The sequence below is a fragment of the Pteropus alecto genome, unplaced genomic scaffold, assembly GCF_000325575.1.
Source record: "Pteropus alecto unplaced genomic scaffold, ASM32557v1 scaffold160, whole genome shotgun sequence".
Taxonomy (NCBI): domain Eukaryota; kingdom Metazoa; phylum Chordata; class Mammalia; order Chiroptera; family Pteropodidae; genus Pteropus; species Pteropus alecto.
In genome coordinates this window covers 4,046,137-4,062,579 of record NW_006429864.1, presented here as the reverse complement: position 1 = coordinate 4,062,579, position 16,443 = coordinate 4,046,137, and the positions used below count along the sequence as shown (strand labels likewise).

The 16,443-nt window shown below is 36.1% G+C and overlaps 1 protein-coding gene across 1 annotated transcript in view; it reads right to left on the bottom strand.

The window, feature by feature from the left end:
* The window catches only part of XPO7 (exportin 7), a 34,775-nt gene extending 22,536 nt beyond the window's left edge, over nucleotides 1-12,239 (bottom strand). Inside the window, exons 1-9 of the mRNA XM_025044192.1 lie at nucleotides 12,081-12,239; nucleotides 10,035-10,128; nucleotides 9,314-9,480; nucleotides 8,258-8,323; nucleotides 5,790-5,894; nucleotides 4,013-4,178; nucleotides 3,349-3,422; nucleotides 1,604-1,723; nucleotides 219-365 (exon numbers count right to left, since the gene is read on the bottom strand). Coding sequence (XP_024899960.1) covers nucleotides 219-365; nucleotides 1,604-1,723; nucleotides 3,349-3,422; nucleotides 4,013-4,127 — 456 coding nt within the window. The 5' untranslated portion in view covers nucleotides 4,128-4,178; nucleotides 5,790-5,894; nucleotides 8,258-8,323; ... (1 more) ...; nucleotides 10,035-10,128; nucleotides 12,081-12,239. The remainder of the gene's footprint in view (nucleotides 1-218; nucleotides 366-1,603; nucleotides 1,724-3,348; nucleotides 3,423-4,012; nucleotides 4,179-5,789; nucleotides 5,895-8,257; nucleotides 8,324-9,313; nucleotides 9,481-10,034; nucleotides 10,129-12,080) is intronic.
* Nucleotides 12,240-16,443: the final 4,204 nt, after the last annotated feature.

Genomic DNA, 16,443 nt, shown 5'->3' with positions numbered 1-16,443 from the left:
ATCTTCAATCCAGAATTTCAGCCCCGCAAAATGATCTATGAAAATAAAAGTTCCAGTCCATGTGAGGACATATATTTAAAGATGTTCATTGTAGCCTCACGTATTTGCCTTTGTCAAAAAAAAAAAAAAAAAAGAATATTCTTATAGGGTTAAAACCAATGAGCAAGAGAAGAGGTCCCAGTGTTTAGGAGGAAAGAACCAAGCAATCAAGGACAAACCTGTAGACTGGTCACTGTGAAGTTAGCTATCAATCGGATGACCTCAGGGTAGTTTTCCACCTTTACTAACTCTCCCAGTTGATAGTTACTCTTCAGTCGGGCCAGTAGTCTGCAAAACTCATGGTAATTGTTTGGGTCTGATAAACTCTGGTGACAACACGGGAGGAAAATAAAATGTAAAATGTGATTCACTATACCTCTGAGTGACATTTGGGATGGCACGGGGGAAGAGGGAAATCTACTCTAACTTCTGAGATGCAGATCATCAGTCAGAATGATACATCTGTATAATGTTTAAAAATAGTTTTTTAAAAAAGATGGTCACATCTATTATCTTGTCTGTTCAAAATAACCATTCTGTGAGATGGGATTATTAGCCTCAATTGAAAGAGTCTAAAACAGATGTGCAAAGAATCACAAAACATGACTCAGGTTCTAAAGCTGAATGATGGCAGAAAAGGGGCATGATCTTAAGACGTGACCGGTCTTGTGCTTCCCATAAATTAAAGGAAAGATAATGAAATTTTCATTTTTACATCTATCAAATTTATTAGGCACAACTAAGTTGGCAAAGTTATGCAAATGTTTTATATATTTATACCATCATTGCTATAAGTTTATCTATTTCTATATTGTTTATATATTATATACTTATCATGCTTTTGATTTGTTTGTATATTATACCAGCATATTTGACTGTTTCCTCATATATATCTTCCTCTATTAGCATAGGGGGGCAGACTTTGTTTTGTTCACTACCGTGTCCCTGGCACATGGTAGGTGTTTCATAAAATTGGATGAATAAATGAATTTTCAAAAGAGGAACAGAGCTGAGTATATTTTAAAATGAACTGATTTTCTATGTCCTAGTGTAGTGAAGTTAACTTTAAAAAAAGATAGGTGTTGCTGAATCTTTGAGACTGAAAAAGACAAAAAGGGCAATCAAGTTTATGGAACGAATAATGAGAAATCTCTCCTACCCACCTAAAAGCAGCCCTTTACACTTAGGTAAATAGTGTACATTCAAAAAGATGGAAACAAAAACAAAAAAAACAAATTTAAATTCTTACTTTCTTAGGGAAAAATGACTATGGCTCTATCCTTATTTTTCTGTATAAAGCGATCCTTCCCACAACTATTGCGTTCCTGAGGATACAAGCTCCTCTTTTGGGTAAACATTCTCGAGAATTTTCTACAAATACAGATTCACTTAAATCTTCTGAAGAATAAGAGAATGAGCTGTTTTTCTGAGATTTCTGCTGTGTGGCTTCTAGATGGATGTCCTTCTGACTCATATCAGACAGGCATACACACAATTATATATATATCTCATATAAATGTATACTGCATATATATACAAATAAAAACAAGTCCTCAAATCTTACCTGTGGATTTTCCAGTATTCGTTTAACACCATCAACAAGATGAGAGAGAAACTTGGCTCTCTCTGCATTGTTAAACAGGGATCTTCTAACTGAGGCAATCTGTACTAAGCAGGATAATACCTAAAAAAGGGCACGACCCAAACAGAACTGATGTAAAAAAAAGGTTGTACAGCGATTTTCTTTTCATGATCCTTTCCCCTCCTCTAAAAGCCTTCTTTACATATGCCACTAATTCTGTTCTTTCAGCCCCTGCTACATGACAATGACAGAGAAAGATCGAGGAGGGCACAGCGTAGGGTATCTGAAACAGCTTTATTAAGAGAAAAAAGAGAGCATCACATTCAAGTTGATCATAAAAACTAGTTAAATACACACTTTGGAAATTCACTTAGGTATTATTCTTTGACCACCCAAAGGCTTCTTTGATTCTTGTTAAAATATATATTTAAGGCTTAAAAATACCAAGCAGTTCATAGTTTAAATAAAGCTTTAGATTTAGTTTTTTTTCTTCCCTGTTTTATTAAGGCCTTTTGGCTAATCAGGCTTTGCTAGGTAGTGCTATAATAAAAAAACCAAGTCAGATGTGAGTTGTGAAAAAAACAGTTTTTATGCTGAAAACATTTTACCCTATCCCCACTGTGCTAGATATTTATATTCTCTCCCCGACCAGATCTATTTTCTACCCTTCTCCACCCTGCTTTCCCTGGGAGGCTGACCTCTGCTGACTAACCACAGCCAAACTCCCTTGCCCTCTTGATTCTAGTTGGCTTCGAACACTGGAAAGTACCAGCAGGAGATCAGGGCAGGAGGAAAGAGGTGCCACCCCCGGCTGGGCCACGGTTGGCAGTCTCTCCCAGCGCTACAGCCCTTCCCTAGGCCGTAGCTTCGGCTCTCTGCAGGGCTCCCTCCCTTGCCCCTTGAAGCGCCCCACAATAGCTAACCTCATGGGGTACCGTCACCACCTTTTGTTGGATTCCCTTAATTTTGCCCACACCTTTATAAATAGTCTTTTCGTTAATTACCTTTCTTGAGCACATTATCTTTTCCTACAGTAAACTTGATACGACAACCCGGAATGCATGTTTCTGCTAAAGCAAAGGTCTGTATTGATTTGGAAAAGTATTGTAATGACCAGGAAAGTAGTCCACTGCAGAAACACGATGCAAGACACCCATTACTTTCCTGTGTTTTCTTAGTATGTTTTGTATAATAGCATTTTACGATAATCTGAAATACCAGACCAGTGTCTTTTAGGATCTGAGATTTGAGGTTAATTATTGTTTACAAGGAGAAATGCATCATTCCCAAGAGCTTTCAAATGTTATTTGGAAATAACTATGCAAACATGCCTTCCCATTAGAGCTCCCAATTTATCACTAATGTAACATATCCCTGAGGGATTGTCAAAACTTTTCTCAGTCAGGACAATCATCAGCTTGACAATACAAGGTGAATCCCCACACTCTAGCCTGTGACAATCTGAGGTTTAGTATAAAGTCAAGATGACACCAAAAGCTTGATATCTGTAGCGATCTGTCACTAGACAGGAATAAATTAAAAAGAATTAAGTTAAGACTTTATCGTAAGAACTTTAAAGCTAGAAGCCTAATCTCAAAAGACTAGATAACTAACTAACCTTTGTATTTCTATGCTTTACTTCTATGATTTTGTGTAACAAAATGAATGTAAGACACATCCACTATTGCCACTTTGCAGAAGTAGGTTTGCTTTGGAAACCGACTTACCAGGGGTGAAAATGAAGGAGGGATGGAATGATACAGGTCAAAAAACAGCTGCAGAGTTGAAGAATCTAAGAATGCTGAAAGAAAGACAAAAGACTTTATTGAGTATGTTTGCACATTGCTACTGGCAGACTGCTGGCACTACGTTAGGGAGCACATCTTTCCCCTTATCTTACAGAATGCTTATTTCCTTTGAAAGTGATAAACTAATAGGGACTTTTTGTCCCCCCTGCTTTTTAAGCACTAGTGTTTAGCTCCTCTAAGAAACGGATTTGTTTTTGAATCTCAGAGAACTTAAGACAATCAGGGCTCTGTTCATTGCAGGAATTTTTATCCTTAGGAACACAAAAACATACGCACATGTTCTTTTGTTTGATTTTGTTTTTTTAGAGCTAGACATTACCTCAAATGAGTAAGATAACAGATATCTCTAGGTGGTGAATGCAAGAAGGTCAAAGTCACATCAGTCAATAATTAAAAGTTCTCCCAGGATGGGGGGATCTATAATATCTTTCAAGAACCTCTCCCTCACTTTATAAAGATAGATGCTGAAATTCTAAATGTTCTCTAACAGCAAGCAACGGATTGCCAGAAGTCCTTTAGATCACCCTATAGACACTATGTAGAGTTGAGTAGCAGCGTATTTCAGGTGGTATGACTCTGTTACCTGATCTCCAGCTGGTGGGGATCTGTACTGTGCACAGGTCATCTGAGGACTCATCAGTAGAAGTGCCGATGAAATCAAAGTTTAGGCAGTTATGAGTGAGTTTGAGCAGTTGCATGAGTAAACCATGCTGGCTTTCATCATTCAAGTTTAGATTCTTTCCCGAAGCCTGTAAAAATTACCACATAATGAGCCCCAAACAATCACTCTTTTCTTCCAAGCTTGCTACCAGTCTCAAGAGCAGGCTGTTGAGTCAGAAAAGGAAGGCTACATTTCAACACTGCAAAGAGATGTTTGCGCTGCTACAAGATGCTGCACTTCTATTACCTTAATGTCATTATGAAACTCCTAGCTCCTCATTTACTATTACAACATATTTCCCATAGAACGTGAAGCTGGTCTTTCAAGAAACCCCCCTTTTTGACACTTATTCTTTCCACGTAGACATAGTGGCCACAGGGAATCCTGAAGCAGTGTGAGCGGTTACTTCATTTGCATGTGAGATCCTAGCTGTTCCTAGACAGGGCGAGGATTAAACTCTGGGAGGGAGTTCTAGGAAGTTTTATGTGCTGACCTACTGTCCTTCCTCTTTCAACATTACCGTCACCAGCATCAACAAAATCTTTCAAACCAAAAGTAAAACAAAATCAGCACTGAATTTTATGTATTCACTGGCAGTTTCCCTGCCTGTAGCTCAGTACTGGTCCACAGCTACCAGGACTCTCAGACTGCAAAGTTCATACCAGCTATGACCTTGGTGACTCACTGGCTAATTGTTTTTGACAGTACAGTGAGGAGGATTCAATTCTTATTTTCTCAAATGCTTCTCCCACCCAGGGGGTAAAATAGCTTTTCCCGGGCAGGTGGCTGACCTAAAGACAACCTGGGAGTTCTGAGACAGGACTAGGTAACTGAGGAAAAAGATGGACATCATTAAGTGGGACGACAGAAAGAATCCGAACTTGTTTCTAAAACTAAAACTGGGACATACTGGAAAATGAGAACAAGAACAAAAAACCCCAAATTCCCCAAATGAACGAGGAGGCAGAGGCCAATCCCATTTCGCTCTCCACAGGGACAAGGCGGCCCCACACAGCCCTAAGTGCGCAGCGCCCCTTGGTTAACACTTCTTTCTTAGTCAACACTTCTTTCTTAGTCCAACTCTACCAATAAATGAACTGAAACACCAACTTTTCTATTTTAAAATAGGTAATTTCCTTATGTGATACCATCTACCCCTTCAGGTTATGAAATCCAAATGGATGTTAAAAATTCAAAATCTGCTCTTCCTTACAGATGCTGCTTGTTTATTTGCTGCTTTTAGCTCGGCAGGGGACGCGGGGCTCAGCCTAGTTTTAGTGTGCTAACAGTGTTGTCGGAGCCAGCGTTCAGAGCACTACGAATCCAAATGCCATACAGCTAACATGCTTTTACTCTGTATAGGAAGATTTTATGTGAGTATTAAAAGAGCAAACAACAAAATCTCAAACTGTGTGGTAAACTAGATTCTTTAAGAAAGGAGCATGGCATAAATACTCACTGCTGTTACCTAGGGGAACAGATCTGAAATAGGGAAATCACAATCTTTTCTGTAATATCAGTGGTCAGTCTGGCAAGTTTCTTCAACATCTTGGACATAGGTATTATGTAAGAGATGATGACGATTAAAGAGATGCATAATTGCTCGTGGGGTCCGTTAAGAGAGGACACCTAGCAAGTGTCCACTCATTCTCATCCTTTCAAAAGGAACTGAGAAGCAGGACCCAACTTACAATCTCACCTGTTTTAGTAAATTGCAGGAAAGTGTGAAGATGTCAAATAATGATGAATCTCGGAAAGAAGAGGCTATTTTTCTGTGCTTGGTTAAAGGATGGGTGGTGTCTGCCTGTGCAGAAAAAGAAACCAAAGCAAGTTTTAGAATTAACCTTCAAAGGAAAAATTTTTCATGTAGATTTCAAATAAACTAGAAAGATTTCCAATAAAAGCAACAGAAATACAAAATACATATTTAACATTTAAATTGTTAAATCATATAAACTGAGATAATGCAAAGGACAATAAGTTGTTAACAGCTAGCCAGGATATCAGGCCTCTAGAGCTTACAGAGGGAAAACAGAAAAAAGGGATGAATGAATAGCTCCCCTGCAAAGTTTTAATTTCTTTTGCATTTAGGTAAAATTTAACAAATTGTTAAAGTTAAGTAATTCTTAGCAATATCTGCCAATAATTACCACATTATCTTGCATTGTGGCTTAGTTTCAAAAACAGATAGTAGCAAGCCTTGGGTTTTGGTAAACAATCCCCTCAGGGCTACTGAAGAATTTCCAAAACACTCCTTAACCAACCGCCAAGAACTTAAGATAAATGACAACAGCCTGTAATACTCTCTCTCCCTTCTCTAACCTATTTCCATATGGAGTCTATACCATAGAAGTGAACACTTCAATTAAATGGTTCCTCTCTTCTTGTCTTTTCAGCCACATTTTAAAGGTTTTTGTGGTTAAGGACTAAATTTTTTACTTCTTTAAGTATGCCTCTATTTCTGACACATAGTAGGTTCTCAATAAGTGGAATAAAGGAATTTCAAGGTTCCCAAGAATATTTTTGGTCCAAATGAAAGCTTAAATCTCTTCTTCTATATACTGACTAATTCATCCAAGAGGAAGCTCATTTTGCTTTTGGCACATTAAAGAATAATGCAGCAAGATTTCTGACAATGAAGTTATGGACCTTCTTTGATTTTATTTCTAAATTCAGATAGGAATGGTAACAGAAATACACTTTCTGATTTAAATCTGACACTCTCATCTCCTAACCCCTTGAAAATTGAATTATATAGAAGTTCAAATATTCCTCTATTCTAGCTTCAGTGTCACTGTGTTATCATAAATGTCTTAGGTAAATTAGCCACTGCTAGATTATATATCATATACCGCATAAATTTGTTCTGCTGATCATAATACAGAGAAGAATTACATTTAACTATGTTACACACACTTCTATTGTTTTCTTAAGAAAGATGAGTAAAATTTTGAAGTTTTTTTTTTATACCAACACTGATGTATTTTGTGGGGCCAAACTTCAAAGGGGAGAACATGAACCCCACAATCTCTGTACTTAGTTAATGCATGCTCTCCTACTACAAAGGTAATAGTAGCTAAGTAAGAAGTTAGTTATTAAGAGCACAGGCTCTGGAGTAAGGCTATGTGGGTTTCAATTCAGATACTGTTGTTTGCTAACTGTGACACCTTAGACAAATTATTTAACCTTTATGCGCCTCAGTGTCCTTATCTAGAAAATGGCATAACCACAGTACCTATGTAGAACTATTGTGAAAATAAAATTAGTTAATTCAAATAAAGTGCCTGTTACAAAGTAATAACTCAAAATATCGTGATAATTACCAACCACAATGGGGACTGCATTTGATAGAGAACACAGTATGGACTCTAGATTTCAACAGGCTATAAGCAAGTGCATTTAAAATAGTACTAATTCAGTTAAAATTTCTAAGGGTTAATAAAAATATCTGCATAAATATGAGCAATAGCAATAACAATGTAATTATTAGCTGACAACTGAAGGGTGAGATGTTACAACTAATATACTGGCCTGTTCAATAATTATAAAATTTGAGCTGGATACAAAAGTAAATGACTGAGAAAATAATAGCCAGAGCAAAAGAAAGCCACTGGTGTTTCCTCTGTAGTGATCTGTATCATCAATGACTATTTAAAAAATTATTTGGAATTTATCAGAATGTTTTATGCATTCTGAAAAGATTACCAGCAAAATCTTTAACTAAACAGGATACGGAAATTGATTTTTAAGTGGTTATAAATACATAGTAGTATATACAGCAGAAGGGGCACACTAATGATGCTGGTTTCGCCCTTGTGATCCTTTTTTTGGGACTCATTCTTTTTTGTTAGCAAAGCAATTACTTTATTAAGGTTTTGACTTAGGACCACTGCTCTCATCTCTAATAATGAACCTTAATACCAATAAGGAAAGCTGAGATGGGAGGATAAAATATTCTGGAGACAGACGGGAACAAGGACAAAAAGAGTGAGGTAGGCTGCACTTACAGAGGAAAGCTCAATGGAACTGTTTTGTTTCAAAAAGGCATTAATCACTTACCGCAAAAGCACACAACTGCCAAAAAAGATCATCCCACACAGAGCAGAAAACACCAATACTAAGAAAAAATATGGCACTTACTTCAATGAGGAAGGCTGTAGCACTTACTTGATTAATTTCATTGGTTAGCTGAGATAAAATTGTGACGCCAATGATGCAGTATTCAACACTATCCTGGTAAAAAAAAAGTAAGGAAGAAAGAGGTGGTGTGTGCAGCTTAATTTCAGCACTGGGAATGCAGTCATACTTTTGAAATGACAGAATCATGTGTTTCTATTAAAACTGCCCAGACAAGGTAGCAAGAAATTATAGCTTAAAACTGCTGCTTTGCAGGACATAAAACCTAACTGCCATAAAGGAAGACTGCTAAATCTGACTACATCAAAATTGAAACATTTAGTATTTTAAAAATACCCATAAGCATTATACCATACACATTATAAAAAAAAGTGACAAAACACATTTAAGATAAAAGCAAATGAATATATAACATAATTTACAAAAAAAAATGTATACAAGAAAAAGGCAAAGAATCCTACAAAAAATGTACATAAGATATAAATAGGAAATTCACAGAAAAACAATAATTAAGTAGAAAACATGAAAATTTGTTTTGTCTCATTCATTACGCTGAGATATCAATTCTTTTTACCTATTAAATTGGAAAAACAAAATAAGTTTCACTCCCGGGGTGATGGCACAGGGAAGGAGGCACTCTTAATTGTTGGAAGAAGCAACTTATTTTGAGGGTGATTTGGAAATCTCTTTGAAAGCTAAAATACACATATCTCTTTGAATAATTCCAAAATCCCTACAAACACATTTATTCAAAGTATGACAAGATATATAGACTAGGATATTCACTTAAGTATTTATTTAAAGGTCAAAATACAGAAATAAACTAAATGCCCACCCATAAGAGATTTGTTAAATTATGGTGTTTTAGATTGGGATAGTGCGTAGGCATTAGAAAGAATGAAGTAGGGTTTGTTTGTGCTGACACGTAAACATGCAAAGCCAAGACATATTAAGGGTGAAAAAGACACAGAAGAGAATGTACCAAATAATTCTATTTTGTGTAATTTTCAGAAAGTAGAACAGTATATATAAGGAAGTATGAACATGCTGCTTCTCCCATTCCTATTACATCAAATATATATATACCTGTAAAAACCTTGTGACATCTGTGATTGCATTTCTGAAGACATAGTCATCCTTCTGACAGTCAAACCAGCCCAGTTTTGTGATTCTGGCATATAACTGAATTAGTGCTTGTGTCACAAAAGTAGCCAACTTTGGCCGAGTGGCAAGGTAGTTGAGCACATAATTTCCTATAAAACAAAAACAATACACATAACAGAAAGTTCTGCCAAAGAAGGGTGCATACCTTTAAATGTACCAAATGTCCAAGAAATGGTAAATTTACACTGTTAACCCTAACCTCCCTTAATTCTTCATACTACTAAGAAATGGGACTTTGAATTTAAGATGAGTAGGCTTTCCCATTGTGAATTTTACACTTGTCACAATGTAGAATCTGAAGTATGGCAGCCTTGAATCTACTCCTACCTAGATGGTTGAATAACACGGTCTGCACAGAATTCAAAACCCTTAAAAATATTTTCTTAGTTATTACTGGCTGTAAAGACTGAATGAAAGAAACCTGACAATAAAAGGGGTTACTTAGGCTTTATCTAGCAGTAATTATTTTGGGCCCTTTTCACTTTCATAATAAGCCCAAATTCTGGAAAAACCCTGAATTCCAGATATTCTGTATGCTTAGCAATTTCAGAACATTATTAAACAAACACCATAAACTTAACTGTCATTAGCACATCATTAAACAAACTAATTTCTTTAAGAGAACAGATAATTCTTTACTTACGAATATCTATTCGTTGTTCCAATGGTAGAGGGTTGTTTGTGCGTGATACAAGCTTTGTAAGGCATGTAGCTGCCAGTAACTGGGAATACGATGACTGTGAAAAGAGGGGGAGGGGAAAGGACTCAGAAGTCAATTTTATTGAGTTAATCAGTCATAAAGTTTTTTATTTGGAGATCTCTGCTTAGATTAAAAAAAAAATTAGTTTTGCTACATTCGATCCTCCAGATTTTAGAGGGTCTATCACTCTAAGGAAAAGAGACTCCGTATAGCATATTTTAAATTTAGCTGACTTCAATCATGGACAAGGAGCATCCTCCAGATTTTAGAGGGTCTATCACTCTAAGGAAAAAGAGACTCGTATAGCATATATGTACATTTAGCTGACTTCAATCATGGACAAGGAGCAGGGTATGTGAATGGTTTGATCAAACTGAATCTGATATGGATATCTGCCTCACTTCAAAAGGGCACACGCTTGAAGGGATCTTTTCAGAAAAATATTAGGATCTTTAAAAGACAAATCTCTTCTTTCTTTTAAACCCAGAAATATTCTCCCATCAATAGCCTGGTTACAGTGATGTTTCAAAGTTTCACCTCGAAATATTCCCAAAGTCACTTCAAAATATTCTTATAGTATGGTATTAGAAAGAAAGAAAAAAGTATTAGACGAAACTACCACATTATGCTGTTAATTCCCAAATTATATCTTTATATCAATCAGCTACAGCTTTGGGAAACGTATATGTTTTAAAGCAATTTAATAACAATTATGAGAAAAAAAATGATACCCGTAGCAATAGAAAAGCATTATATTCTTAAATGTGGATTTTAATACATTTTAACCTTATGGAGAATTAGAATTATTTATCTGATCATAATATATAAGAAGGAGCCATATACAAATTCCTCCATGTGTATATTTATAATGCCATATAACAAGGACAGACTCAACCATTAAAATAATTTAGTCAAAGGTCAAGGATAATTTTCTATGAAACTAAAAGTCCTTAAGACAACAGGCTATCCGCAGGTATTACAACAGTTATAAAAATTTTAAGCTTAAGACAAAAAATCTATAAAGGTGACTTTGACATGTGTTTTCTATTCAACACCCCTGAACATGGGTTAAACTGATTAGAGTGGGTATGTCAAATCACTAATAATGCAAGAGGGGCTACTGTCACTATAGAATACAGTGTGTAACTATAACTGTACAATACATAACACGTAAATGGTCTTTACACATAATTCCAATAAATCTGCTAAGTCACTAAGAAGTCAGTAGAGATTAAAAAGGAAGAATCCACTATAATTGTTTTTAGTATTGCACAAATCTTATCTTATGCCAGCCTGCTGACTGTCAACATGAGGATCTGGAGTTAAAATAGCGTTAGAGATGATACTGTGGGGCTCCAGCGGGAGTCAGCTGGAAAGACTAGCTGTGCATCTCTCCCATAGTGCACATCTAGGCGCATCAATCCTGAGATGGAGTGATTGAAAAGAAATATACAAAATACTACGTGTGAAAACAGAACAGAGTACTACGTAATCTCTGACCATGACTCTGTAACCTTCAGATACTTGGAAAAAGAGTTAGCTTCCCCAGCTACTAAAGGATAATTTTTAGACAACTGTAATTTGTTGTATTTACTGCATAATACTGTAACACTACTAATGAAAATTAAAAAACGTAGTCATCCAGAATTCTACCCTCTTGATAAATTAAGAAAGGTCATTTATGTACAGCCTTGACTTCTTGGTAGACGATATGAGGCAGTACTTAAAAGTAAACAACAGAAAAAGGAGTCCCAGAAATTTGATTCAAAATGAAAAAGGACAGAACAAAATATATATATTCAATGAGATTTTCCTGATGAGGCTGTATAGCCTGTTTTTTGCCAATGTGGCAGGTATGGTGCTTTTTCAAAGTAAAATTAAGAAGGCAGAAGCACTTAGAAAAATCAAGGAATGGAAGCTATCCCAATCCACCCCTCAGAACAGTTTCTTAAACCTCTGTCATCCTTTATCCTTTCAAATCTTACGTACACTTCCTCTTTCAAGGAGTAGCTGGCACTTGCTCAGGCAATCAGGGCTGTTGGTGAATTCAACCAAGGCTTTTTCTGCCTGGAGTCGAGTGGTTGTATCTGTGGTTTCATACAGCTGTTTGCACAGATTCTCTAGCTGAGCCAGGCTCTGGAAAAGATCAATCAAGAAAGAAATCAGTCCAGCCTAGTTTATGCACAAGATACTATGCTTGAAATTACTAGACAAAGATAAAAATAATCAATGAAGAGAGACTTGTTTCTCAACTCTGAGGAGAAGCTGGGTGACCTTAGATAATAAATTCCATTTATAGCTCTCTTTATTTATGCTTTAGAAGACAAAATGATAGAATGCCTAAAGTATCTATATACTTTTTCAGTCACTCCCTTAAGGATCAATCACAAATGATACATTTTTTTCCCTTGAAAATATCCATCTTCCCAAGCTTTTCCAAAAGGTTTTCAAATAAAAATTCAGAACTTATTTATTCCTCAAAATTATAAATACTAGAGGCACTGCTGTAAAACTAAGCACATAAACACACGCTATAGGTGTCACAGACATCTTTACACAGTTTTAAGTATTTTCCCTTTGCCTAGTAGTTATTAGCTTACAAGTATGTGTATGCATGAAGATGGCCAACCTCTATGAGAAAGCTTCAAAATGCATGTACGCACCTTCCTCCCTGGGTCCCTCATGGCTAAAGTTCAGCAGACTCTCCTGTTGTACTTTAAACTCTTGCTTTGGTCCCAAATTTAAAATGGAAGGGTCAAAATAAATTCAACCCTAGCATATGCTCACACAGAGATAAGACAAGGGAAACACCCCCAAACAAACCCTTCTCTCCAAATCTTGAACCAGTTCCAGGCAGGCAGGAAGGGGATGGGCGTGTGCTTTGGTCAAAAACCTAAAGGGCCGCAAATCTACTTCCACTTAATGTGATGCTTAACAGCAAAGAGGAAAGAACTAGTAAGAGTTGACTTAACTATCACCTTTCACTGACTGGAGAGGAGGGCAAATATCGGTTAGTCTTTAAAGGAATGGTTTGGACTTTAAGAAGGAATCTGCGTCTATTTTCTACAGTAGCAAGCAAGATTTGGTTTAAATAGTTTGAGAGTTCCTACTTTTAGAAATGAGAATTCTGACAACGAAAAAAATAATAAACAAACCAACTGGGTAAACAGCCTAAAATATATTACACAGCTAGTCTGCCCAAAGCTTTTATTATCGCTTTATTTCCTTATGCTGTGACTTTATAAATCACAGCTTTTCCACTAAGCAGGAAAGCCCTTAAGGCAGGATACCTATTTTACTCAACATGATTAATAAATTTCAAATATTAACCCAAAGGAAACAAGAAAGACAAATACTGACACTCTAAGATCATCAGTCTCACTTCAGAGAGCCCCCCAAGAACAAACACAACCTCCCACTCCAAAACAAACAAACAAGCCACCCTTCACAACATCTTAGAGTGTGATGAGGCTTATGTTTAATTGGTTCCTCTCTGACTTCCACTTAAGACCTTCAGTTCAAAAGCATAGAGAAAACTGCACTTGCAAAGCTGATCTCAAGTAATGAAGTTTTCTATAAGCTGTACCTGGATTTTCTCACATAGCTTATAAACATAAAGAATACAGAGTAAGGCTAATTACTTACATATATTCCATAAAATGCATGTGAAAGTCAGTGATTTGCTTGCCAATACTGGCCCAAGACACTATTGACAAATGAATCAACTTAATTATAAATCCCCACATTCTTAAGCAAGAGATTAAATCTCTTTCACAAGGTTTTGTTTCAACCTAGCAGGCAAGTTTTTTTCCCCCTCCTGATTCACTTAAAAGAATGTAAATCATTTTAAAAATAGGTAACACAGAAGACATCAACAGAAAGACACCCTAACTAAAGTGGAAAGACAGCTGTAAAACCTGGTGTTGGGTACTGAGGAGCAGCAGCAGCCTCATAACCTCACAGACACCACGCACTTTTGAGCTTTCCAATATCCCGAACAGACACTCCCTAAACAGTCACTCTGTTTAAGTTATAATGACTCTCCTTAAAATCTGATCAGTCAGTTCCCCGTAGCACCTCTAGTGCAACTCTTGTTTATGTTTATTACAACAAAGTTGTTCACATGACAATGGCTAAGCATCTGTCACCAGTAGCTCCTTACTGCTAAAAACCAATAAGCAGGTTATGGTAAGCTTTTTTTCGTTGTTGTTTTGTTCTGATTTGCTTTAATTTAGCAGACAAAAACATACTGCAGGGTAAGCATAGTAATGAGTTCTCAGCTCAGGAAACAAGACTGTTAAAAAAAAAAAAGTAATTTGACCATTTACACAAACAGTTTTAACAACTAGAGCTCTATTTCTTTGTTTCTAGAAGAACAAATGGGAAACAATTTTGTTTTCCCAAACAATTAGTAGAAGCATCTGAAAACTACGGAGTTAAAAGAGTCATTTCACTTGGGCTGCCCATGCCCTCCCATGGAGGGAGAGAGGTGGAGACATTTACACTACTTTCTTTTGGATCCTCATGTTCCCAAAGCAAATCTAATAGATTATTTTGAATCACTTTTGGGCCCAGAATAAAATATTTTTATCCTACAATTATAATTACCTATTTAAAACAGTACTTCACATTGTTGTTAGTAGCAACGACACATCCCAGCATCTTTCCCCGTTGCTCGGTCACACCTGTATGAAACCTCCTCCTATTCACCAGTTCTCATTCAGGATATCTATCATGTGATGCCAGGTGAGTCACACAGAAGCCTCCAGAGAAGAATGTCTATTTTCTATTCCTAAGATTGCTAAACCCACAATCCACATAGGAGCTTCCACCTGGTCCCACTGCAACAGAAAAGCGCATCTGGGTGAAATACTTCACAAAACTGGAGGGTGATCTTCAACTAACGAAGTACTGCTTTAAGACAAGAAACTCAAAGCAATCAAACCCCCACATCTAGACCACACTGATTTCATCAACAGTTACAATGAAGGTATTAAAAGAATGTATCTTCTTTAATGTTTAGATAGAGAAAAATGCAGCTCAATTATTTTCTTTTCAATATAAGGTGCCATCAGTTGAGACTATGGACCTCAGGATATAACAATCTATCTGAAGAGATGCCTCTGGTTTAGAGGGAAGTGAAGATTTTGTTTGTATATTAGATGTTATACTACTCCACAAAGCAGAATACCTTGAAATTTATTTTCATTAATTTGTAAAATATGTTTAAAAAAAACTAACAGTACAGAGTTTTAAAATAGACTCACTGTTTTAAAACAAAATCCACCTGGAGTTTCCCAACCACAGACTGAGAGACTCGCTTTTAGGGAGGGTTCGATGACATTTCCAATAAATGCCAAATACTGAACCAGAAAACAAGCAGACCCCTTGGATGACTAGTCAGATCTGCAGGTGCTCTGAAGAGCACATCCTTAATCTGACAGCCACTGAACCACGACATGATCAGAAGCCACCATCCTATTACAGGTGTAAAGGCTGGCTCAACCCAGAGAAGTTCTCATGAAGAGTACAGAGTAGAAATATCAACTTAGTAGCTGAATTTTCATGCTTAGGATGACTTAAATATAAAAAGAATTGCTAAAAAATCAAGCTACTTTCAAGTTGTTCATACACTCCATTAATTTAGATCTTTCTTAGTTGGAATTTTTCTGTGTACTAGGAAAACATTTGTTAAATAAATTGAAAGAGGCATACTAAACCTGCTAGAAAACGAACAATTTTAAAGACCTATAAGGTTAATAAAATTGATACACTAATTTCTTATGTATTCAATAAGCATTCTTATTGTCAATGGATATCCAATTATCATAGTTTTTTTTTTAAACTAAAAATTTAGTGACAATAATTACTGTGAGATTTAAAAAAACAAGCGGCAAAACAGTATGTAGAGTATATCATTTGTGCTGTATGTTAGAAAATTCATATAAGAAAATCTGGATGAATACAAACCAATTACCTCTGGAGGTGAGATTATGGGAGACTTTGAATTTCTATGTTATACATATTTCTATAACCGCAATCATATATTACTTGTAAACAGGAAAATAAACCCCAACAACTGTACAGATAAGGCGAATTTAAGCCACATTCTTTTCTAAATTAACTCTTCTAATTAGTAACATATTACTATTAACAGCTGATTCTGTTTCCAATCAGAATTCATAAACAAATTCAAAAACCAAAAAGGCAAAAGACTATTTATTTCAAAGGCTAAACTTTAAAAAAGTATGTCTGTATTTATCACTTTTATTTTGTTCTTTCTTACTAGTAATGAATGTTGGTATTTTAAATGGCCTGAAAAGAACATTACATGCAAGGTTTTGTTTATAAA